Here is a 25780-nt window from a genome sequence, read left to right as displayed (position 1 = left end):
GTGTGTGTGTGTGTATGTGCTGTATGTGTACCTACATTCCAGCCACCATCCCATATCCGTATCTGAACGACACGGTAAATGATCACAATTGCTGTCTTTGTCTTTTCAGAGTTGGAGGTCAGAGGCTGGCTGTCCCTTACCAGGGCTCCCTATTGGCTGGGGAAACTAAACCGGCAGCTGGTTTATTGGTTTATCAATTTATTTGGATATCCATTAACTGAAACCACAATTGGAACTATTGTTCCAGAAGTCCACAGCTGCTGAGAGAACAAGAAATTTTAGCACTGGCAGATGTGGGAAACAAATAGGTTACAAGAGGACACTTGGCTAAAAATCAAAATAATGTGCAACTGTATCCATATTACATGCTTGTGTACTATTGTGAGGTCAGTGCACATGTACATTTACCTGTAGTGTATATGTCTGTAATTATTATTCATAAAAAGGATACTGGATTTAAACACTCCAAAACAAACATGTTATCATTCTGGCAGAAAGAAGACATCTGTAGCCAGGTTTCCATCCAAATGTAGTGCAAATTTTAACAGAATTTCCATTTACTACCATTGTGTGAATATTAGAAGTTGGTTTGTCAAGATAAAACAGCTGGTGGCACTAAAGCTCCAAACTGGTGCCATTATACCATTGAAGAAAAAGAGGGCACAATAAGATGATGTCATTAAAAGCGCCAGTCAAACCTCAAACAGTAAAGATGATGTGGAAAACATGATGGAAATATGGTATTTCTGTATGTTTCATATATTAATTTGAGTAGTTTTACAGTCTCCAGATCAATCCACACTGATCTGATGTTTTCATCCCTTCATTTTTGCAATATTTGGGAATTTTTACAAATTTTTGGCATTCCACTCAGGTTTTTTATGTGCAAATTGAAAATGTGTACAAAAACAGGTTGATGGAAACCAACCTTGTGAGATCCCAAATGAAGATGCAACTTTTTGGTAGATAATAAATAAAAAAAACAAAGACATTTTGAATTTCCCCTTAAGGTTTGCTTAGGGAACGCTCTGTAGTGTTGAGGTCTCAGACAGGGCTACAATGTATTATTTTTTTTCTTTAGTCTGAACCAAATGAACCAAACCATAGGTGTGAAGTGACCCTCATCTCAAAGAAGAACAAAATACTAAAGGTAAAATGTAGTTGTTAATAACCTGCAGGTGGTCTGTGAGAGATCTCTAAAATCTTTACCTAAACTTGCAATAATTTTTGTTTCTGTTGCATCGCCATAAACTACAGTGCATGAGTAGATAATCAAAAGAAACATAGGAAGATTTTTCAAAAATGCAATTAAGCAGTCTGTTTCTAAATAGCCATTTTCCAAGGTTATCTAGGAAATGATGGAGGATGATGTGGAGCCATGCTTCCTCTCAGCCTAAGTCTCTGTCCAATGTCACATCAGCATCAGGCCCCAACACAGTGTCCTGCCCGGGTTGAGAGACCCCCTCTCTGGCATCATACCAACAAGCTGTCCTGAGTGATGGAGATGGACATTTTCTGAGAAGACTCTTGCATCATTGAGACAGCTGTTTCCAGATGGAAGATTAAAAGTGACAATACGGCCTGCGAAAGGCACTACATCATGTGGAGATTTAAAGGAGGAATGTTCACACTTAACATAAGCATAATCCCCACCCCTTCTGGCAACATTATGTCTTTTCACATTTCAGTCTATTAATGATACCTTGATTATTTGTAGTTCTAACAGAGGTCACAATTTATAAAATCTTTTATGTCAATTACTTGGTTCATTTTTCAAATGCATATCAGTCTATTAAAAAGAACTGGATTAAATTGTGGGTGTTAATATAACTTGGTCATTGTATTGAAATACAAATCAATTTATCACATTTTAAGTACTTTGTAATTTGAGTTTTTCTTAAATGTTATTTCTCTAAACATAATGCACACAATAACATTGTTAATTTACATACTTTAATCGTATTAGATAAATATTAATTTGGGCACTAGTTCTTTGTAGAAAATCTGCTTCCTGGCAAGAGGGTTGCACAACTGGACAGTCAGAGCTCAGAGGCCTAAAATAAGTCAGGGATCAGATATCAAGTCATGACAGAGGTGACTAATGAAGCTTATATATCTTCCTCCACAGATCCATCATTGAGATTAAGGACTGTGCTCTTTATTACGTTTTATGTGACTGAAAAGAGCCTTTGTGTTTTTTTGTTGTTTTTTTTTAGATTAGGGCTGGAGGGAGATTAGGGTGTAGGGCTCAATGGACGTCTGCCAAGCTGCTGCACCAGCTGGAGAGAAAAAGTAGGTTATTAAATTCTCCTTCATTGCCAGTGCCTCATTGGTGGCATTTGTGCTGCCCACACTGGCAATTTGTTGCACTGCTGTCCACAGACAAGTGGACAACATTTACTTTTCCCCTTGCTTCCCACTTGAGGACCTTGTGGAGAATGTTGGTAAAAATATCCTTAGCCAACTACGAGAACTGTCCAAAAGGTGGGCAGGATACTCAAAGAGGTATGCTTCTTGCCTAAGGTGATCAAATGTTAAAATCACTGTTGCAATGCAGGACACGTCAGGTAATGTTTCTAAAGAGTCCTCTCAATTATGAGGCCTCTGTGTGCCAAAAAAACATAAGGTCTGGGCCCACAGTGGTATCTGTGAGGTACAGGTTTGTCACCTGGCAGTTGAGGGTCTCCAATGACATAGGCAGCTAGTGTTCCACCGTTTATTGATCTTTTCAAAAGGTTCTAACATTCCCTCAGCCCTGTCCAGAGAGCAAGGGATGCGCCTGAGAACTGCCTACGTCCAGGACATCCCCTGCTGTCTGCACTTTTCCAGGTTCCTGGAGTATGACAAGGAGCACCTTTCAATCTCTGGGCATGAATGTGACAGCTTTGGGGTTTTTTTGTTTTTTTTTTAACTCTTAGATTTTATTGAATCTTTTTTTGACAAAAAACAGCACAGTTTATGAACATTGCCAGGCATCATGAAATCCACAACATCCAGATAACACACACTATATATTATGGATTATGGACAGGGGTTCTTTATATAGCGCTGCATGATTTATAAATTTCCTTAATTGGTAGAGCATACAGCAGAAGGAAGGTAAATTACATTTTAAGCAGTGAGGATTGGGGGAAAAGACACCAAGCACTTTTCTTATTCCACTAAGTATGTTATCCATTTTGTTCATCTTGTGATATATAAGTCATTTCTCAGTCTCAGTAGGAAAGTCAGTCTTTCCATCTCATGGATCTCTTTGATGATTTCAAGCCAATTATCTACTGCAGGCGAGTCAGTCTGTGACCATTTACAAGCGATTGCTTTTTTTGCTGCTACAGAGTATTATTTTTTGGAGGTATCTGTCATTTCCTGTTATTCTTTCTGGTAGATTGCCCAAATAAAATAACACACACATCAACGGGATCTGTGGTGGTGATTTGCCAAGTCATCCCCACAATTCCTCCAACATGTATGGTCCATCCATATGTGTTTTCATTTAAGGAGTAATGAAGTAATGAACAAGATTCTTCCAACATAATTCACGCCAATACATAGAAGAAGTAGTTAAGAAAATAGTTTCACACATGTTCTCCCATTGTTGACTGGTTATTTTATCATTTAATTCTTTCTCCCATCTCTCCTTGATATAGTTTGTGGTAGTTCCCCTACCCTTTGCAATTCCCTGGTAAAGTTTTGAAACTATTGATTTAGAACTACCAGTGTATGCCTGTACTGTTAAATGTATTATCTCATTAGGTTCTCTAATTGCCTTGTTTTTCCCAGTTTCTTTTAAGAATTATTGGTGTAACTATAAATTTCTGAAAAAGGCATACTTTTCCAAATTGTATTTGTTACACTTTGTAATGTGTTCTTCTCCATTATATTACAATAAGCAGTAATACCTTTATTCGTCCAGTTAAATCTAGGATCCATATTATTTGGTTTAAATTCTATATCACATGCAACCCATCAAAGTTTTTTGTTTACGTGGGTCCACAAATTTAATTGCTTGATAACATCAAACCAGGTGTGTAAGGTAAATGAGATGAAGGGATTCAGGTGGTTTTGATAAGTTATCACTAATTTGTGATCTCCAATCATTTCTTGTACTGGGGTACCCTTGCATTCTCTCTCCATCTCCTTTCATTTTGCCTTATATCCACTGTCACACCAAAGAACTATAGTTTTTAGTTGGGCAGAATGGTAATAATCCCTAAGATTAGGGAGAGACATACCACCTCCCTCTTTACTGATGATTAATGAACTATATTTAATCCTTGGTTTCTTTCCATTCCAAATAAATTGTGAAAAAATGTTTTCTCAGTCATGAAATTGACTGCTTGGGACTTTTAACGGGTAGCGATATAAATAAATACAACAGTCTAGGTAAAATAGAAATTTTTATAGTCTCTATTCTTGCACTAAAATTTATGAGGTGTGTTGACCACTTACTAAGATCCTCTTTAATTTTCTTGTTTTTTCCTTGTTTCTTCTCAGTTTCAAAGTTGTTGTTTTTTTATACAAGTCACTAGGACAATGTGTTAACCAAACTCCCAGGTATTTGATTGCCTTTCAAGACCAGCCAGTGGGGAGTCTTTGCTTAAGCTCAGGAGATGGGTTGTAATTAAATGTTAATATTTACATTTTCTGTATATTAAGCTTATATCCTGAGTATGCCAAATGTATTAAGGAGATCTAGAAGGATAGGAAGGCAGACATCTCAATTACAGATATATAGTAAAACATCATTCCTTGTTATTGACCAGAATTCCCTGTATACTACAGTCTTCTCTTATTGCTTATGCCAAAGGTTCTATGTAGAGTGCAAAAAGGATAGGTGAAAGGGGGCATCCTTGACGAGTGGATCTTTCCAATTTTATACGGTCAGTAACACGTACATTTATCTTGATTCTTGTTGTTGGGTTAGAATATAGGGTTTCAGTGCTGTTAATTGACTTCAGCAAAGCCGAAATGCTCCAAGACCAAAAACAAATGTTCCCAACTAACACAGTCAAAATCTTTCTGAGCATCCAGACCGACTAACACAGCATTCATTTTTGTTTTTCTAATGTTTTGTATTATATGAAGAGAGTGTCTAATACTATCTTGTGTTTAGCATCCCCGGACAAAACCAATTTGGTCACTTGCAATTAGTTCAGGAATAAAGGAGTCTAGCCTCCTGGACATAACACATACAGTTTGTAATCCTGATTTAAAATTGAAATCAGTCTATATCAACTACATGACATTTTATTCTTGACCTCTTTTGGGATGACAGAAATGACAGCTTCACTTCACAAAGGTGGGATTGACATTTTCTCAAGTGTCCAGTTAAAGGAATTTGAATGTGACAGCTTTGGCCAGTGAGAAAGGTTCCTGTTGCTCATAGAGGACCTCCGCATTCTCATTGTGCTTCCAATAGCTTGGGTCCTGGAAGGAGATTGCAGGGAAATACAGGTCCTCAGCTTACAAATGCCCTGCAGTAGACAGTAAGCAATATCCTAGTTCTTTGTTTCCATCAGGCTTAAAGCCCAGGTAAAGATCCCTGGCCCTGGAAAGGCGTTCCTTGTGGCCAGGTCCCAAGAAAGGTAAGCTGTCGTCATAGGTGGTGCCAGATTGTTGGTCCCCAAGCTCATGCTAAGCTGGGTGTCCATCTGGGAAAGTGGCTGGCCTTAGAGGAATTCCTCAAGGGCTAACTCAAGCTGAAAGCTCTTGAGCATCATGAAGCATCAAAGTTCCCTTTGTGTCCAGAACTGGCGGGCGTCAGAATAGGTCACTTGCTCCACCCAGCATCCCAGCTGGAAGACCATCTTGCTAGCCAGGTCTCCCATGTGGTCCAGGTAAGAGACAGCCCTTGTCAACATTGCTTTGTTAAATTTGGGGTGGGACCAACCCCATGTGGCAATGGCACCACTGACAGGATGTCTGAAGGGTGTGGAAATGTCCACATACAGCTGACAGTTCAGCTCACAGGACACGAGATGGTGCATAGCTGACCTGAAATGAAATGCTTGCTGTCCAAGTTCAACTGGTAATTGACTGTCTCATGTATGGACAAAGCAGTCTAAGGCCCAGTAGCTCAAACAGGGCATAGTATGGATTGAGACACAGGAGACAGGGCAGATCTGACAAGCTGGGAAGGTCATTTCACATCTCTGGAAGATGAACAAGGTCTTGATGAGAAGCATCTATAAAACCTGTTTGGGAAAATAAGCTAATCACATCCAGCTGATATGTTACTCTCAAAAGGACCATTATTTTGATGTCATTAACACATGTACAATGTAACCTTATCCAACACAACAACCCTGCCAAAGAACCTATCTTTGTGAAGTTTGTCATGTTTTTGAAGAAACTGTCAGAGAGGTGGTCAATGATCATTTTTGAGACTGTAGGTTGTAGTGGTGTCATGTCCAACCCTGCAGCTCACATCTTTCTCCATTTCAGTGGCATTTTCTTTCTCTCTAAGCTCGTCACAGTGGAGTTTTTACTTGAGATTATGTTGTTGCCTGTATGTCTGCTCTAAGCAGGCTGAGTATAAGCTAGGCTTGGTCAATGTCGTATGCAAGAAGTGCAAATGAGTCACATGTCAACAGCCTACAGGAGGATTGCACTGACAGGGCACAGAAGGAAAGCCAGGGATGGGAACAAATGTGAGTGTCATAGTTGGTCTGACCTCACCAGACATTCATCAGTTTAACTAATATGAAAAAAAGATCCATCTTTACAAATAGCTCACAAATACTCTGCCCAATTTTGTCTGTGCAGGTTTCCTGCTGATGTCTTTCAGATCAAGATGCTGTGGTGGGAAACTAAGTCTGTGTGTCCAGTTACATTTTTATACTTGCATGCTGGGTGCACATCTGTTACTAAATGCGTGTGTGTGTGCCTCGGCCGCACCATGCCATCCCCCATGTTATCCCCTCTGACCTTGTTTAACCTGGAATCCAATCAGATTTGTGCAAGAACTGGAGGGCCTGTCAGATGTGTCAGTTCAGCTTGCCACAGACTTCACTGCCAGATGTTCATGATGGCATGCGCCCTTACGGTGCTAAACCACCTCTCAATTTTTTTCTTATCCTGTCTCTATCTCTCCTTGTATGCTGCTCTCCACTGTGTTCATCAGTCTTTTTTTCCCCAAATGTCTTTGAAATACTTGAATCAGTTTTCAAAGACATCTGAATTAGTCTATTTCCTTGGATTTCCTATTGGGTTTTTAGTTTCTGTAAGTGACACTTGTGGTAGCTTTAGTTGTTCATGCCAACTCAGCACTTCTTTTTATCAGGGACCACATTCATGAAGTGTTAATCTTACCAAATGGCACTAAAAGTGCTTGGGTAATAGTTTAACTGTGTTTTAACATGTTGGTGGCTATGAGTCAGCCTGCAGAGGCAGCGACTGTCCCCTACCAAGTTTGACTTTGCTGGGACATGATGCTCCTCAAACAGCATCCTTGGGCCGGCAGCAGGATACAACAATAAGGCATTTTTTGGATGATGGAGTCTAAAGAGAGTGTTTCTGGTTTAATGTAGCCTGTAGCCCCACAGATCAGTAAGTTTTTAACAGCTCTTCATCGTTATATAACTGAATTTTCCCAATGGTCAAGTAGGGGTAAACTCCACTGTTGTTGGATCGCTTCTGTTAGTTGGGGGGGGGGTGAATCAAGAGTGGCTCTAATCCCTTCAAGACAATGTCACATTTGAAGCTATATACTTAAAAAGAACACATAGTCTAGTCTTTATGCAAGGCTAAGACAATCTGCTGCCGAAAAATATATTTACCGTACGGACACGAGGGTGGTAGCAGCAGATGCCTTTTACTATTTATGATTTGGTCTCAGTGTCCTCTCAACCACACCTAACTTGTCATAAATTTGAGAGATTGTTTTAATATTAAAATGTTTCATGAATCACCTTGAAAACATGATCTAAGGTGTCTTAAAATTAGGCCTGATACAGCCACAGGTTCCAGGAGATATTTTTGAATCAGCCAGTTAGGAGCTGGTCTCCCAGTGCCAGCAACATTAGAGACCCAAACATGGAAGTTCATACTTTGGAACAGTATGTAAGACAATATAATCTTAACTCAAAGGTCCATTTACTAGCTTTTTTAAAGTTGTCATTGCACAGTCATCATGAGCGGCGTGACTGACATTCCACTGAAGTGTTATTTTGTTTTATATATTGTTAGATATTACATCAAAACCCAAGAAAAACTGTTCAGGAATGCAACTGAAACTGTGAAAGCCTTTATGAGCTGTGTGCAGGTATGAATGCAGACAGAAGTGGATAATTTTGCCTACAAAGCACTCAATTTATGGGCAATACCAGTAAGTCACTGAGTATCACACTCTATCCTGAGTCCTTGCCAGTTGTTCCTGTTTGTAGCACCAAATACCAAGTGAGGTGAAAATCCTCTTAAGGTCACAGGTATTGATTGTTATTTTGCAGGACACACCATGGCTTATGTAAAATCCAGGCTAGTCCCATCCTCTCTCCCTCATTCCGCCTCCCTGAGATGAGATTAATTCAGAGGTGACTATGCAGCCTGTGCCTCAGTCTAACATAATGTTTGCTTTCTGGCTGCAAAATAATCAGAGAGCCGGATCAGAAAGTGGAAATCAAGTTTTAGTGTAACACTCTGGGCAGCTGCCTGCCTGCTGAGATCTCTATCTATCTTATTAATTCATGTTTCGGTGACTTGTCATCATATCTTTATATCTTTAAATCTCTAAGCTAGGATCTTGAATGACACTCTCTCAGGCTATACAAGAGAATATTCCCGCCTATGTCTTAATCTTCCGCCAGTCTGCGATATGTATTAAAATACACCCTGTAAACCATCTGTTTCTGTACATTATACAGGAGCTTCTCCAGATTTCCATGAAATCATGTTTGTGCTAAGATTGCTGGACTTCAGGCAGCTGCAAAGAAATCAGACCATACTGTTTATTATATATTATCCAGTTGAAGCTTGAGTTTTAAATCAAGCTTACATGATGCTCTCTAAACTGGAAATCTCGTGATTTGGTACAAGTGGTTAACATTGTGTGAGCTAATTAGGTTTCTCATTAGCCACTTTTGTGTTGCATTCATCAGGATGGTTTGGATGGTTGTTTCAAGGCTCTCATCTGTGTTTATGTGCACATAACAAACGGTGGTGATACAGTAGGGGAGGGCGGACTGGCCATCTGGAGTAACAAGTGTTTTTGTGGTGGGCTGCGATGCAAATTGGGTTGATGCAATGAAAAAGAAAAAAACACACACACATACAGACTACTGTGCTGTGAATGGCCCAGTCGAGGGAGCTTCCTGGCCCAATGCGGTAGAATGAGGGTTGCCTGTCCATCTCCCTTATGTCTGTCTTGCAGTTCCTCCTCACCTGGCTGGGTCCCATGGCTCCACCTGGCCCTTTTCCATTTCTGTATAAGCATCTTTTATCATCAGGTTAACCTTTACACAGCAAGCAGTTTCCTATTCTCCGGCTTACAGTAAAGTAGGAGACATCTTGTGTCCAGCAGTTAAACTTCTGAGTTGAAATATGTTTATATATTTATAGATTTTGGAATTTTTAATGAAGGAGAAGGAGTAGATGTCATTTTAAGGATTTTAAAGTGGTAATTATACTTCTTTTCTGAAAAAAAACCCAAACATATCAGCACACACATTTTTGTTCCAAGCAGAGTATTTTTGTATGTTTTAATACATGTCTGGAGGGGATCTTTAAAGGGTCTCAGTACGAGGGTGTTTCTCAGTGTTTTGTTCTGCACCCGAGTATGATTGCTTTTTCCCAGATCTGCTCAAACGAATCGTATCAAGGGGGAAGCCAACTAGAGTCCGATTCAGTCACATTAAACAATACAAGCTTGTAAGTGCCCTTAAATTGTTTTTGTCAAACAATCTTGCGTTTGTTGCCGAATCTCTCTACATTTTCAGCCTGGCTGTGTTAACAGATAGTTTTTCACACAGGACTGATGTCACTCTCAGGACATGATCTAACAAAAAATAGGAGGAAAAATCACAAGAAATAGAGACATTTAAATGCTAAATGATTCAGTACCACAGCCCAGTGATTCTATAACAGCAGTTTTACATCTGAGGTGGGAGGCAGAAGACAATGGAGATAAGCTTTGTCATGTAAAGCATCTTTAAATAATTATCATTCATGTATTCAGTTATGCTCTCATTATTTAGCTCAGTTCAGTTCTGCACTGGTTTCATGAGAACTTCTAGTATGCTAATTAAATTATTGTGTTTGTGTGATTACCCTTCATCTACAGAACCTCTTACACAAGGGTTCTTCACAAAAGCTACTAAGTAGGTGCTTTGACACCTAACCTATTTGGTTCGGAAGTGATTCATATGATCAGTGTATATATGTAAGATCGTTTGGTAACCATGGTAAGGAGATAACACGTAGGGTGCATTGTGCTTGTGTCCTATTCTGCATTTCAGCAGTTTCTCATTAAAAAGCTTCAAAAATAAATGCTTTTATTCCATTTTTGTTTTGCCTACAAAATGCTGGTATGATTAGTGCGAATGCTCTTACTGCAATTAGTCCTGATTGCTTTCTTTCTCCGCATCATTCTTTTCCTCCATTTAGTCTGTCACGCCTTCATCTGTCCCCTTTCATTTTGTCTCCTGCTTTGGAAGATGTAGAATAAATGTCTTGAATGTACTGACAGTGTGCGAAGACAAATAACCTTCTCACAAACTATCAAACAGAGGGATATTTCATTTTCTAGTGGAGCACATGTTGTAGCTGACAGGTCAGTGGGGCGCTTGGCTGTGTTGTCCTTTTCTTGCTTCAAGGTGTGTATTTGGCTCAAATTAGAAGAGGAATGTACCCAAAGGCCCTGAATTTCTCTAGCCAAAACACAGAAAAGAATATTAGCAAACAGACAGGTGTTCAAAGCAGACTTACAGAGGCACAAATGAGTTGTACCATCATCTTGAAACTGGTTGCAAGCACAAACTTTGGCGCAAGCATATTTGGGTGTGACCCACTAATATTTGCAATTTTGGTTAGAAGGGATGGAGCCCTGGCACAGCGGGGCTTAATGTGGAAGATGAAAATATTGTCAGAAGAAGGAATATTTGAAGCATTTAACAGATGATGTCAGCTGGGTAAGGCCACATAAATATTACAGAATCCCACTGAACTACTGCATGCATCTCACCTCAAAATCTTAACCAACTGGAGAACTTGCCCAACAAAGGGCTGGCTTTTAAAGATGAGCTTCCATTTCAGATTTCCATGATAGGTAGCTGAGCCGGAGGGAACCACTTCAGATGAGATTATAGACAATAACATCCACTGGTGCTGTATCTGGACTGGAACAGAAACATGACATTTTCCTATGCATGATACCAAGAGGCTTCTGATGAATTTTCACTGTTCCTTTACCAACAGGGACGGTGTGGCAGCAGGTGATATACTCTATTCAGGGAACACAGATACAAGCTGGCCAGGGGAAGTGCAGTCATTAAAGTAAAATACTTTTAAATACTTTTTGTTTTAAAAATATATATATTTTTAAAGCACAGAAAATCTAATCTAACAGTGTTTCTGCAGTAATTAAAGGAATAAGCCAACATACTGGAAAATAATAAATTTAGACTTAGATGCAAAATACAATTTCCATCTTAACATAAGCTGTGATCAAATATTGCTTGGGTGATTTATTTTTTGGATTTAGTAATATCACCAATGTAAATGTGTGACTTGTGGCAGGTTCTGAAAGGTGCACTGAGGTAGGTGAACTAGCTTACTGAACCACAACTTCATCCATAATGCTGTTGGCATGCTAATATTATGAATTATGAATTAGTTAGCTTAGTGCTTTGTCACTGAGGCAAATATTCAACAATTTCACAAAATTAAAATAAAAATCGAGTGGAAAAAGTGTGATTGTGGATGCTGTGATTGCATCATTGGTTTAATTATGAGTAAACTGTATAAGAGATTAATAATGTTTTTAATATATAACATACAACATAGTTAAGTGAAATATCACACCTGGATATCTTCAGTGTCAAGAGACTTGTTGATGTGCTGCTTCACCAGAGAAAGTTCTCACTTTGTTCTAATCTGCATGGGCTTTCACTTCTAAATCATATATACAAAATGTCCTGTTGAGAATTTTTGACATTTTGAACTCTTGAACTTTTATTTTTGTGTAATTAACTAGAGTGCGGTGAGAACTAGTGGACCACATTTCTCTTTGAGTGAAGCAATAAGTTGTTGTTGGTCCTCCAGGATCCATAAATCACAGGCGGCATGTATGCACGCTGAAGAATAAAAGCCAAAACAGTGGTTTGACCCATGTGGGCAGTTGAATGAATCAACATGAGCCAGCCAATCTTCCTTCATGATGATGTTGGCAGAATAATAATTGATGTAGGAAAAGTTTCAACGTAGTTGTAATAAACTGAAATTTGGCTTTGATGGTCATCAGATATCAGTCATTGCATGTTGAGCTGAGCCTACTCTGCATTGTCGATCTCAATCAACTCAGCTGAGAGGAGAGGATGATTTATTGGAATATAGGCTAACTTTCTGTTGATGGAAACAACCCTAATGGTACAAAAAGTAGCCCAAATTATCAACACTATTTCTGGCCAATTAAATGAAAAGTAGCCTAAACCACCCAATCTAGCAACACTGTGTGCCACAGCTGTCTCATATGAGCTCAACCCAGAATGCATCTGCATTCAGTAGACCTATGTTATCTGTAAATCTCCTGTATATAAGGGGTATAAATGACACAATGAAACACACTATGCCCAAAAAAGCTCATCAGTTGGCAAAAACTCCCTCAGATATCAGATATCAGATACTGTGGTGTGCAGATATGGAACGCTAAAGTACATGTTATCAAGAGCTCATTATCTTTCAAAAAATTTAAAAGTAAACTGTCATCACATTTAATTCATGATGTCAAATTATTTCTTGACATCTATTGTTTTTTCTTCATCTCTGTATTGTCTCCTATATTTATTTGTTTTCATTGGATTGATGTCTACTGATTGGTTAGTTTTTCTGTTCATTTTGTGTGCTTCTTGTCATTTATTTTTAGTTGTATTTTCCTAAATTATGTTAGCTTCATTTTTTTTTCTTTCTCTCCTTTTTTGTTATTTGTTTGCTTGTTTTTCTCCTGAAGTTTAGGGGAGGTCCACTGCATCAGCCTGTGGCTTCTTGATGTCTCATGTCAGGACTTTTTTTATTATCTGCATTTTATGCAGTCTTATGTGTGTGCAAATAAAATAAAATAAAAAAATAAGTAAAAGATGTTGCTCAGTGTTGATTTATTTGCTCAATCAAAATTCAGTAATTGTGTCTATGACAAATCAGTCACTGTGGAAACCATCAGCCCCCAGTTTTTGATGGGTTTTGAGGGTTGCTGGTTGAATCCCTGGATTGCCAGAGTAAAGAAGTGTCCCTGTCTTTGTCCTTCGCTCATCACCACCAACATACCACAGAGTAACCCACAACTTGGTGCCTTTAATCCCCAAACTTGATCAACAGATTTTGAATTGCATTTACTAGCTTCCATGTCTCAATGAAACTTCCCTGATTAAATAAATATTCCATATCAGGCAGCAACTATACAGACAGTGCTTGTTAGTGGTGATTTGTTATTGAGGGGCTGTATGTAGCTTCAAGGTTGACAACTGCACAATCTCGAAAGTTACTGATACTTAAAGATACAGCGGCTTGGAGCAGTAGGAATCAAAGAGTCTGTAACTTTTCTAATGACAACTGTCCAGAAAACTATCAATTTTAGTTTGAATATCAGAGTGTAAGCATAGTGAATGACTAATTAATTAACCTAATTTGATTATTATATATATCAAAAGTTATGTGCTTTCTTGAGAAATGTTTTTTCTTTGTTAAAATAATTTATGTTCTGCTTGGGTTATCCCCTTCTCATAAATGTTGCTGAAACTGTTAAATAACAGATATGCACAAAATGTACATTTTGTCCTGAATGCTAGAAGAAAGCTGAAAATGGAAAGGGTTCTTCCTCTGGAGAGCATGAAAGGGCTCATTAACTTTTCTGGCATTTTGATTTCTTTTGTGCAAGTGGACTCTTTGACCTAGTTGTGGCATTAAAGGTCAGAGATCACCAAAAATATTAGAATTCATGAATATCCACAGCAAATTTTATGCTAATCAGTACATTAATTTTTGAGAAACCTAAAGTGTTGGTCCAGGGAAAAAGTGTGGATAATAGAGGAGCTGGAGAGAGGGTCAAAGGTCACAACACCCTGGTACTTGACAACTGACAAAACCATCCTTAAATCCCACCTCTCGTGGAATGGACATGAAGCTAGTGCTGACTGTGAATAGTCCACTAAGGATTAATATCAGTAACGTCCTGACTTGTCTTATTCTGAATAACCGTCTACAGTGAAAGAAATCCATTAACATGTGACACCTTTGAAATCTACCTTTTATTACAAAAACAATAAACCTTCATCTCAGTTGCTGTTGGCAAGATACCAATAAATCATTTTTTGTCTCATAGAAATGAAATGTCTCACTTTGATCACCATATATTTAATAAAAATAAACATTATTGGAGGTGATTAACAACAACAATGGTAAGGTGTGCCTTATCTTAATCAAAATATATCAGCTTATTATTTGTTGTTTACATGTTGGAACACAGCTATGAGAACAAAAGTCAGTGTGTGTGTTTGTGTGTATGTGTGTGTGTGTGGGGGGGTGGTGGACAGAACATACATTAGACTAACACACTGTCTCTATAATGAAGATGTCTGGTATGGCTACAGAGAAGTATGTAAATGACTGACAGGTCATGCTGATCAAATTGCCCCCTTCCAACAAAATAATAACAAAACATGGAAATCACACGTCGTCTTTATAACAAATGAAACGACTACGTTCAGATCAACAGCAGGACTCACATTTCAGTGATTTGGTGTTGTCAGAATTCACAGTGGAAATGCTGCAACAGAAATATGGTAGTGGAATATCTGAAGAGGGCCATGCGTGAAGCAGGTGCTATGCAAAGTAGAGGCAGCGCTTCATGTGGCCACGCTGTATAGGCTGTGTGTGGATCAGTAGTGATGCTCCCATCATTCACGATATGCACATTTCTCTTCTCCACACTCTGCTCCGTCCACAGTCATGTAGCTTACATCTTGTTTCAAGTCTGAGGAGCGTCCTTCTCCTCTGTTTTATTTAGTCTCTTCTCTCCGTCCCTTGTCCTCTGACGTCTCCGTCCTTTGTTGCATTGCTTTCACTCCCTGCAGTGATGTGTTGCAACGGCATACATCTATTTAATGTGAGCCTTTTTCCCTCGGTGGGACTGCTGCTTGATTTTGTTTGGTATAGAAAGTGAGAACGTTGCAGGTTGACATAATTTTGGTTGAAGTCTCTTCAGTGGGCCAACAGGAAGGGGAGGAGCCTATGCAGGAACAGGAGAGTGATGCAGAGGAGGGGGTCCATGGTGCTCATTATGCTGCATCCTGGGTGAGACACAGGAGAAAGAAAGAAGAAAATTAGGACAGCATTATACAAGTCACACTTGTTTAATCACACCACTAAAGACTCAAGATGGTACCTGCTGACTTATAATTGCCATATTCATTTAGATATGATGGTATTATCAATCAAAAATTAAAGCTTGACAGTAACTAAGGGGAACAGGGCAAACTTCACAAAGCCAGCTCAGGAGATTTACCACCAGTGTATTTTTCATTTTTATATTATGGATATTTTTTATTTACTTTGTAAAAATAGTTTGGGGCAGATTGTGATCATTCCAGCTACTTTTTGTACCATTTGGGCAATTTCCACCAACAAAAAATCGGACTATATTCCAACAAATCAGCCTCTCTTCTCATCTGAGTAGACTGAGATTGACATTATTGTAACTGTGGTTTTGAGTTTGCCTAATTACGCTGATAACAGTTATATATATGTGTCTGTATATATATATATACAAGATCAGCTGGGCTCGCTCCAGAGAAACTTGAGTTCCATTCCTCCTCCTGGTTCAACAAGTTCAACAGACAAACCATTTCACACAGATATTTTCTGTCTCCACTGTCACTCTTTTCTTCTCTTATGTAAAATACAATATATTCCTGTAGCCCACATATCTACACCCCACCCCATTACAACCTGCATGGAAATGGAATTAGATTTGTTAAATAAATTATTGAGCAAAATACCTTTCATAGAACTGCATAAACAAAAAGAAGCCAGGGAGTAAACACAACTGCACAACATAAAATCCTTTTAGTATGGATGAAATGGGCCGTGTGTGTTGACTACAGTATATTCAGTGACAGGCAGAGAATATATCACCTGCTAAGGAACACATACCGGATAAGCACTGAATTATTTTGTCAGGCCAGCCTGATGGAATCTAACCCTGAAAAACAACACAATTCTTCAGTAAGCCTTACTTAATGATGAGATAATCCTTTAAATTTCCTCCCTGATGTAAATTGGATTTGGTGAAAGTCACATGGAAATCATTTTAGCCACTATAATAAGATGAAGACTAAAACCTGGCACTGTAGAAGGTAACCACTGTAGTTATTTTCGGCATTTATAAAGATGAAACTTCAAAGCTAAATGATTCTCCAATCCAGAATAATGGTTTTGCATTCTAGTCCCTCAAGTCCTGACTGTGTTAAAAGGGAAATTTGATTGTAATTGATAAATGAAAGGCATACTCTAGCTTGTTAACCTCTGTGGTGGCCAGAATGCTGATCAGACTGCACACACTCTGTCAGGGAGATTGTGCAGGGAGAATGCCTCCTGATGGGTTGCCAGGGATCATTCCACCAAATCACCAGACTGACACATCTGACACAATCAGTATTATCTAACAGACTTGTGTGTCACCCTGTATAACCCTCCTGGCTTCTCTCTACGGAGTGCATATTTTTGGGACATGACGGCAACTCCATCTGTTATTATGGCCACACTTTAATTTTACCGTACAGTGGTAATGACTGAAACAAATGGGAGCTTACATACAATACTGGGTATATTTGAATGATTTATGCTCATAAATACTCTTAACAGTTCAAGATGTAACATAGTGTTTCCCATTAATTACATCCCAACCCACCTCAGTCTAATTGTGTTTTGCACTAACGCTTCAGCAATGTCGAAGCTCATGGTGCTCGCGATTTTGTTGTCGAGTTTGTTTGAAGGTGAGTTGTTTATGTGAAATGATTCACAATTCATTTTCACTCAGCTGCCAACATGTAGCTTTAGCTACTAGCAGCCGCTACTAGCTACAGGCATGCTAAACTAACCATCACAACTCCATGTTAACACAAAGCTGAAACTTCAGTATATCATATTTTACTGATGAGAGGAATTACTGAAAGATACAGCAACAAGTTTATCTCAGTGCTGGCGTTACAAATGTATTTCATTCAATCTGGGAGAAAATACTGTCTGTTTTCAAGCGTCAGTTTGCAATGCAGGACAGCATGACCAACGATAAATGTTGAAGTCTTGTCTTCATGTTGTCTGAGAGCAGAACTAGCTGTACTGGAAACAAACGGCTCATTTCTATTTCTGTGCTCCGCTGCTGAGTGCAGCAAAGTCAGCTGGACTCATTTTGAACCAGACAGCAGCGCAGCCTTCTCTGGGTATCCGCAGTGACTGACAGGCTTCACCACCTCTGAGCTGACAGCATGTTCAGCGACACCCTGGAAGTCTCAGTAAATGCATTTAAACAGTCCCTTTTTAATTTTAGCTCAACCGATATCTCTGAGCACAGTGGCACAAAACATTAAACATAAATTAACTGATGTTTTGTCCTCCTGTGAAACAAGTAATGAACACAACACAATGTCAGAAAATAGATATAGTTGGTTATAATTAATGTGATGTTTTCAAATGTCACATTTTGTTTGAATCCAAATATATTCAGTTTACTGTTATGTATGACACACAAAAAAGCATAAAATCATCATTTCAGAAGCTGCAACTGGCAAATTTTGTCATTTGTCCTCAAAAAATGATTATTTGGTTATCAAAATAGTTACTGATGAATTTTCTGTCAATCGACTGATTGATTAATCCTTGAGCACTAATGTTTTGTCCACGTTTTCAGCAGAAACAAGTAGTGAACACAATACAATGTCAGAAAATTCTTATAATAGTTGATTATAATTTCTTAGAGCACATGTTGACCTCAAATGTCATATTTTGTCTGATCAACAGTCCAAAAAACATTAATATTCAGTTTATGATCATGTGACACAATAAAGCTTAAAATCCTCATATTTGAGAAGCTGCAACAAATACAATTTTGGCATTTTTCCTTAAAAATATATTATTTGTTTATCAAAATAGTTAGTTAGAATCGACTAATCAATTAATCTTTGTAGCTCTCATTTTTTGTCCTCCTGTCTTGAGCAGAAATAAGTAGGGATCACAAAACAATGTCAGAAAATAGTTAATAGTTTGTTATATTTGCTGTGTCATCACCATTTATATCTATACCACCACTGTGATGTTTATGATTAAATTGTTTACTAAAGCAAGTTCTTCATAGATCTAATTAATTTTGCCTTCAAAGTGCACCAGATTAATGTATTAAACTTTTTAAATGTACAAAATTTCTCCAGCCAAAGCAATCCTGTGGGAAACACTGTAACATTCACAATAAAGGCAGTGGAGCATTTCTTTAAAATGACTGCAAAATGATTTTTTGGCGAGCTAATCCTGAGTCTTTATAACAGCTAAACATATAAGATCAGCAGCTTCCAGACAGCTCATAACATAAGTCTGAGCCTGATCACCACCACTAGGAATATACATAACCACATTTTAAAAAATATAATTTATTTACATGACACATGACCTTTAAAAATAAGCTCATGTCCTACAGCTTTTAACTGGCTAATTTACTATATTACCTCTCCAAAGTGAAATGTCATGAATTTAAGGCCTGAATGAAAAATGGAATTTCATACTTTCAAAATTTCAAACTTTATTAAACCATACTCCCATAATGTTGGTTGCCTTATGCAACAGATAATATACAGAAGAGAATTCTTTTCTAACAAATAAAACTAAGATCTGAACAGAAACACTTGTTAAACAGGCTAAAATGTATTCTGCTTCAGTTTGATGCCAACAGAAAGCTAATGCTGATTATACTACATGCCTTTTATATTAGTCATACAGTGAATTGACAAAATGTCTTTTCTTTCACTATTTTCTAAAATCTTAACATTATTATAATACTTTGTGATGCCTTTAGATCTGGTCAGTACATTTAATAGTAGTCATGGGTGCAGGTTATTACTGTACCCCTTCTGTCCTGGAGGTCTAAAAGCATTTCTCCAGTTCGTTAGTTTATTTACTTAAATATCACAATACAATTATATAAAATAACTTTATACAATCAAATAAAAACATAAGGTCCAAACAATATTCCACATACAATACAAATCTGTCAACACATTAAAGGAGACATATTATGCTTTTTCTGGTTTTCTGTTATTTACTGTATATACTGTTATGATGTTGGATATCTTTGCTAAACATGATCAAAGTTCTAAAATGTGAGGTTATGCCCATTCTGTAGCCTTGTTACTAGGGTTTTTCTATGTGTTGTTCGTGTTGTCCGATCTCATATTTCAGATCGGATTCCGGCTCGAACGCGCATGGATGTATTTGAGAAGTTGACATTTCGAGTAAAGAACGAGACAAAGTAGTGAAATTCTACTACTATAGCTCGTTTCATGGTTTGTTGACATAGCCTCCAGAGCTGGAGGAAGTCTGCCGAGAGGCAGTTTCCAAGAGCTGGCCAATCAGAACAGAGTGGGCTCCTCAGCCTATTAAGACATAGGCTGAACTGAAGGGCTGCTAAAGGGTCAGTATAAGGAGGTTTTTGAACTGTAAATCATGCAAAGATATTCCAGTTAAGCCCCAGATTATAAATATAGACCTTAAAATGTACATAATATGTCCCCTTTAATAAAAGAAAATTACCCAACAGCAGCCACGTTCTAATGTTTTCAGGGAATTATGAGCAACATGAGTAAGAGTCTCCTATCTGTGCTCATAAAACAATGAACTGAGTTCATTCTAGCCAAATTTTACTTGGATCTGACTTTAACTCGGTATGCCAATCCCACATGTCCACAGGTGTCGTTCAGGTGCTGTACAACTCATGTAAAATGTAGCCTTGTAAATGTAATTCTCAGATGATCTTCAATATAGGGTCAACTATCAGTATACTGCGGATAGACAGTTCCTCCAGGTTTAGTTCACAATATGTTTCATGGTTGCCTTATGTCTTTTCAGTCAGTACTGATATAATCCATCACTTCTATCACTTGTACAAGGTGAGAGCTCTGAACATGATTCTTATATCCGGTCAATCTGAGCACACAACTCAACCAGTCATCATGCAAACATGTCTAAAGCTAACGCTGTTCTAGGGATGTCTGCCATGGCAACTTGACATCAGCCAACTGGACGACGTCTATCCTAACCATGTCATAACAAGCTTCATTACTGTATCAAACACAAATGAACTGTTTGTGTTAATATTACATAAACCTGTCATATCTAGGATACTCTGGCACTGAAAGTGACATTTTTAACCATTTAAGCATAGTGACAACAGTCTTAAAGCTTCAAAGAGTTAATTCATGTCAGTTTCCACAGCATAGTTATGATCTTATGTCAGCTTTATGTAAATCCTTTCAAATAGCATTACCCATCAACTTGCAGCCAAGTGAAGCCAGCAGACCAATGTGGAAAATTCTTTGGTCTACTTAGAAAAATCCGACAAACCAGAATAAATGACTGTAGAAATATAACGAGGATGCTTCCACGCGGAGCCTTAGGGCCCACTGAATGGTTTGAAAAGTATCAAAATGATGTGAATCAAATGTTGTGACCTTCACAGTCATAGGTTTTCAACTAGAGGTTTCCAAAACAGACCCATAGAGCCCATAGAGGCTGACCCGTGGAAGAGTACACCCAGAGCCAACTAGAATAGACCTGAAAATAATTAGACCTGAACCAGAATGCAGTCGAGATGAACAGACCCTTGTAGAGAGTGACTGAGAGCAACATGAGAGCACACTTTCAATCAAAACACAGCTACTGTGGAAAAGAGCAGCAACGTAATAATGATGTCCTCCAAACGAATAAGTCATAGAAACAATTTCCAAAAATAAATTGTTTGTATGCTTCAAAGACTAATTTATAGATATAACTGCAAGGCCTTTATTCACTTCCTGTACCAACAATAGAACATGGACTGTATATAAACATAAGATGAAATTATCTTCTGTCTATCTACAGTCTAATTTGAACCGATTTCATGTCCAATCAAATTCAAGATTCAATTGTCACTTAAGAGCATGCATTTGATTTCCTCCACTGTGATTATGACCACCACTCAGGTCAGGAACTTGGTTCGATTCTTAAGGCGTTGAAGCATTTATTTACTGACAAAATGTAGCTCAAACTAAATTCACTGCTACCTTCACAGTTTTAACGCCAATTTTACTCTACACCAATCAGCAATACTACAGCACTACACACACACTATGTGCACAAACTAAGTAAAACAAGACTCTACCCAGACCCTACCAGACTGAGTAGAATTGGGACCTGGTCGAACTCAGGTCTCGGGTTGGGTCTCAGTTGCTCAGAGCTGTTTTCTGGAGGCTCATGGTGGAACAGTTTGAACAGTTTGAACGGTTTTCATAAAATTCACCTCAGTAATTCAGGACTGTTGATTCTAGATGATACTATACACAAAAAAATTATACCAACACCATACTTCAGAAATTTTCAGTGTTCCCCTTGAGCCAAAGTACGGCAACACTGTAGCCTCCTATACAATGAAGCATCTGCCCGGTGAAAATTTTGCAGTGAGGCACTGCCGAGAACTGCTGATCTATCCAACCAGCAACACAGTATCCCCATCACTAACAAACCACAAACCTCGGATGCTGGAACTCTTACCCTAACCAGACACCTCATACACTAAGGCCTTAATGACGTCTGCTCTAAGATTCATTTGCATGGATTTACATCGTTCCAGCTACGGCCAAAATCCAATTTCTGAGAAATGATAAAGACAACTTAAAGTGGAAGTATGCCTCAAAACTACTTACACAGCCATTCAATCACCCTTTAATTCTCCAACGCCACACTCACTAAACCTCCATGCTACATCACTACTAGCACTATCACTGCTGTTGAAACGTGGTGTCAGACTCAGCACTAAGGCTGCATAATCTAACACATAAAAGAAATGTGGAAGATGCTTTCAATTGCGTTATCTAATTTTTTATTCAGTACACAAGGTGTTCAGAATCAGTGTTCACACTTAATGTAGCCTTCCAGGTTGACATCACCTTTTGTAAAAACTAATGAATGGTGAAAAGTGTCGATTTCTGTTTCCCACAGCCCAAGGTGATGTCACCTGTCACAGTCAGACAGAAAATATTCATATTTGGTGAAAATCAGATATTTTTTTTGTTAAATAATGATTCAAAACAATAAATCAAAATAAAATTATTAAAACATTATAAAATAATTGGTCACAAATTTTCTGTTGATCAACTCGATAAACTGACAAATCGTTGTAGTTCTAATCTGCAATAAACTAATATCAACTGATGTACTTATCAATGTAGATCTAGTGGAGGCTTAATTATATCTTTAGTGTTAAAATGACTCAAAATGACATCACAGATTCATTAAAATATCCCAATGACATGAAAAAATAAATATAATAAACTCAAATCAAAAGTATTAAAATGACATCAAGAACAGTCATGTACACAGTTAACTATAATTCTCTATTACTCTACTCTATTAATTAGCGATTCATCTCCATGTCAATCAAAGAACAACTTTATACAGTCTTATAACTGACCTGTCACAGATATTGTGATGATAGAAAAGAGCTCCTCTGGTGGAGCTATTTAACCCATTCAGATTTTCAGAAGCACCACTATCAGTCCATTCAGGACAAACAGTGAATTTTGCAGTGCAGCTACCAATGTTTCTGGGCCCATGATTATGCTGGTAAAGCTACAATAAAGTTTGTGCTACTAACTGCACACAAGACTGCAGTGGAACCTTTGACCCCCATATACAGTATATAGTGTTTTTATATATCACTTTGTTTTAATTAACAATAATCCATCAAGCTGAATTATGGAAATTGTGCCTCTGTAATCAAGAATGAAAGTTACATAAAAAATTTTAAGACGAGTTTTACTTGACAAACTTTTAATTTTTAGTTTTTGGAAGGCAAACTGCTCAATGTCATAAGATTTCTGCTGCAATTGAAAGTAATCTAAATATAAAGGAAGAAATTTCTCTGTCTATATGTATGTGTGTCCTTCACATATTTCGACAACCGTTCATCCGATCAACCTCACACCTGGCAGGTGTATTGCCAAGAACCCAAGGAAGTGCAGTATCAAGTTTGAAGTTCTCCAGAAATATATAATCTATCATGAACAGCATTGGTTTGCTTCTTCTTCTACCTGTGGAGTCAATGAGCGGAAATACGGACAGCGCCACTCTCCCATTGCAACCTACATTGTGGTTGGAGGTGGGATTACATCCATAATGATAATGACTTGAAAAATTTTAAGACTTCAGCTCCACCATTGAACTGTAAACAAAACTTGGCACATACGTCCAAGACTCACTGCAGGATGTCTCAGACATGTTTTGAACTGCAGTTCTGCAGTTCTTCTAACTAAAAAGCAAGGAATCTCTGTCTGTCTGTATGTATGTCCTCTGCATATCTTGAGAACCGTTCAAAAATAATTTTTAATGCCAAAAATAACACCAAATATCCAATCAGTAGCATTTAGGCGCGTCTCTGTGCAGCACTGTTCCTAAACATGAGTCAACCTCTGTGTCGTTGCCTGGGAAACTCTTGGTAGCGTAGCTCCTTTTAAGGAATATGGCAGTGTGTAATATGTGTGTATAGCGAGTGAGTGGTTGAGCGACTGCTAGCAGCAGAAAAGTGATGGTGAATGTGAGCAGAGCTTAGGAAAAGGTTAGAAGTAAGTTGTCAATCTGGCCGTAAATGTTTCAGTTCTCTGGACAAAGAAAAGTCATGTCTGTTGTTTCCCCAACTACTGGAAAAGTGAAGCAACAATGGGTTAGCCTAACCTGACGATGCTAAACAGAGGAACAGAGAACAGAGAAATATGTGGCTGCTGTGTCTGTCCCGAGTTTTGCTCAGCACATTCATCTGATCTACTTCACACTCAGTTAGTGCATTGCTGGAGACACAAGGGAGTACAGTGTTGAATTTGGTGCAATTTGGACACACAACACGTTTAATATTAATAAACTTTGAATAAACAAGCATTGGGCTCTATGACTATACGTCATGATCAGAGCTGTACAACCTTGCCATGAGAGATACAAGGGAGGATATCTCTCTTTCGTTGAAAGTTAGGCTTTGTTGTCGGCTTCCCGACTCATTTAAAAAAAGATGAGAGAAAGAGAGAGAAGGTGAGTGAACTGAGAACACAAGCCAGCGACAGAGAGACAGCTCTGGTGAAGAAATATATTATTTTCTGATTGTTTCACGGCGGTTACATTCTAAAGCACAAATAAACAACCATCAAACACTCAACAGGTGATTTACTGTAGAGACAGATGCTCTTAGTTTCTGTTTCCTTTTCCTCCTCTGTATTTCTCCTTTTCATTCATTTATTACATCCTACAAATGCAGCAGTAAATACAAAGAACAATAGGACACATCTGTGTCACTTTCTCCTCATGTGAATGCTGTGTTTCAAGCATGGCAGCTGAGAGAGAGAGAGAGAGAGAGACTACTAGACTACTTCTTCCTCCTGCAATGTGAAACATTCAATGAAATAAGGAGCATTTACTTAAACAAATTCAACTCTGTAATTTCAGATTTCAAAGACCTTAATGAACTCCCAAAATTAAAAATACTCGTAGGAGAAGGAGCCAGGACATATCTTGCTGCCCAATATGTATCAATATGCCACAACCTGAGGGTCAGGGAATAACCTAGACACACACATGCATTCACACACATACACGCATACATGCATAGGATATACTGTATAGCCTATATATAATTACTATAAATATTAACATTGTTCTCGAAAGTGAAGAGAGGAAGTGGTGGAAGCTTTCTCTGAAATGGAAAGCCCATGAATGAGATAAATGATTGACCAATCAGTGGTCTGCAGTGTTTTCACGTCACCGTTTTAGTATCAGCTCTGCTCAAGAAAAGTTTTTTCACATGCATGCCTAAAAAATGAAAAGTAGACAGTGAAGATGCAGCTTTTAATCAAGAATAGACAGACTCTTAGGCTGCTTCCCACGGGCAGCTCAAATCCAGTATGTCTCATATAAGCACAAATCTTTTGAGCAAACGTATCCACTCAAATGATCTGAACTGAAGCCACAGAAAATAAACAATCTAAGGGCCCAATATGATCAATCCACTTCATTTTAGGATGCACATTTTTTCAAAAGCTCTCTGTTATATTTTTCTTTTTTTTTTTAAATGCAGCCCTTATTTTACTTGAAATGAGAAAGAGTCATTCTTAAAGTACTTAACATCTGTGTATAATAGAATGTTAGTTTCTTTCATGTTGTTGGTATTCACTCACACCTCACATAACAGTATTAATTTTATACTTGAGGCCAAGCTATCCACTGTTCTGAACAGGCATGTTTTGAACAGGCTCTGCACTAGTCTCATTACCAAAGGAAGGAATCTCTGTCTGTA

The 25780-nt window shown here is 38.2% G+C and overlaps 1 protein-coding gene across 1 annotated transcript in view; it reads right to left on the bottom strand.

The window, feature by feature from the left end:
* Positions 1-14543: 14543 nt before the first annotated feature.
* Positions 14544-25780, bottom strand: part of vstm2b (V-set and transmembrane domain containing 2B) — a 29135-nt gene continuing 17898 nt past the window's right edge. Inside the window, exon 5 of the mRNA XM_067596945.1 lies at positions 14544-15494. Coding sequence (XP_067453046.1) covers positions 15406-15494 — 89 coding nt within the window. The 3' untranslated portion in view covers positions 14544-15405. The remainder of the gene's footprint in view (positions 15495-25780) is intronic.

Source organism: Thunnus thynnus, chromosome 1, assembly GCF_963924715.1.
Source record: "Thunnus thynnus chromosome 1, fThuThy2.1, whole genome shotgun sequence".
Classification (NCBI taxonomy): domain Eukaryota; kingdom Metazoa; phylum Chordata; class Actinopteri; order Scombriformes; family Scombridae; genus Thunnus; species Thunnus thynnus.
The sequence above is the reverse complement of the archived record's forward strand: the minus strand, read 5'-3'. Positions and strand labels throughout refer to the sequence as shown.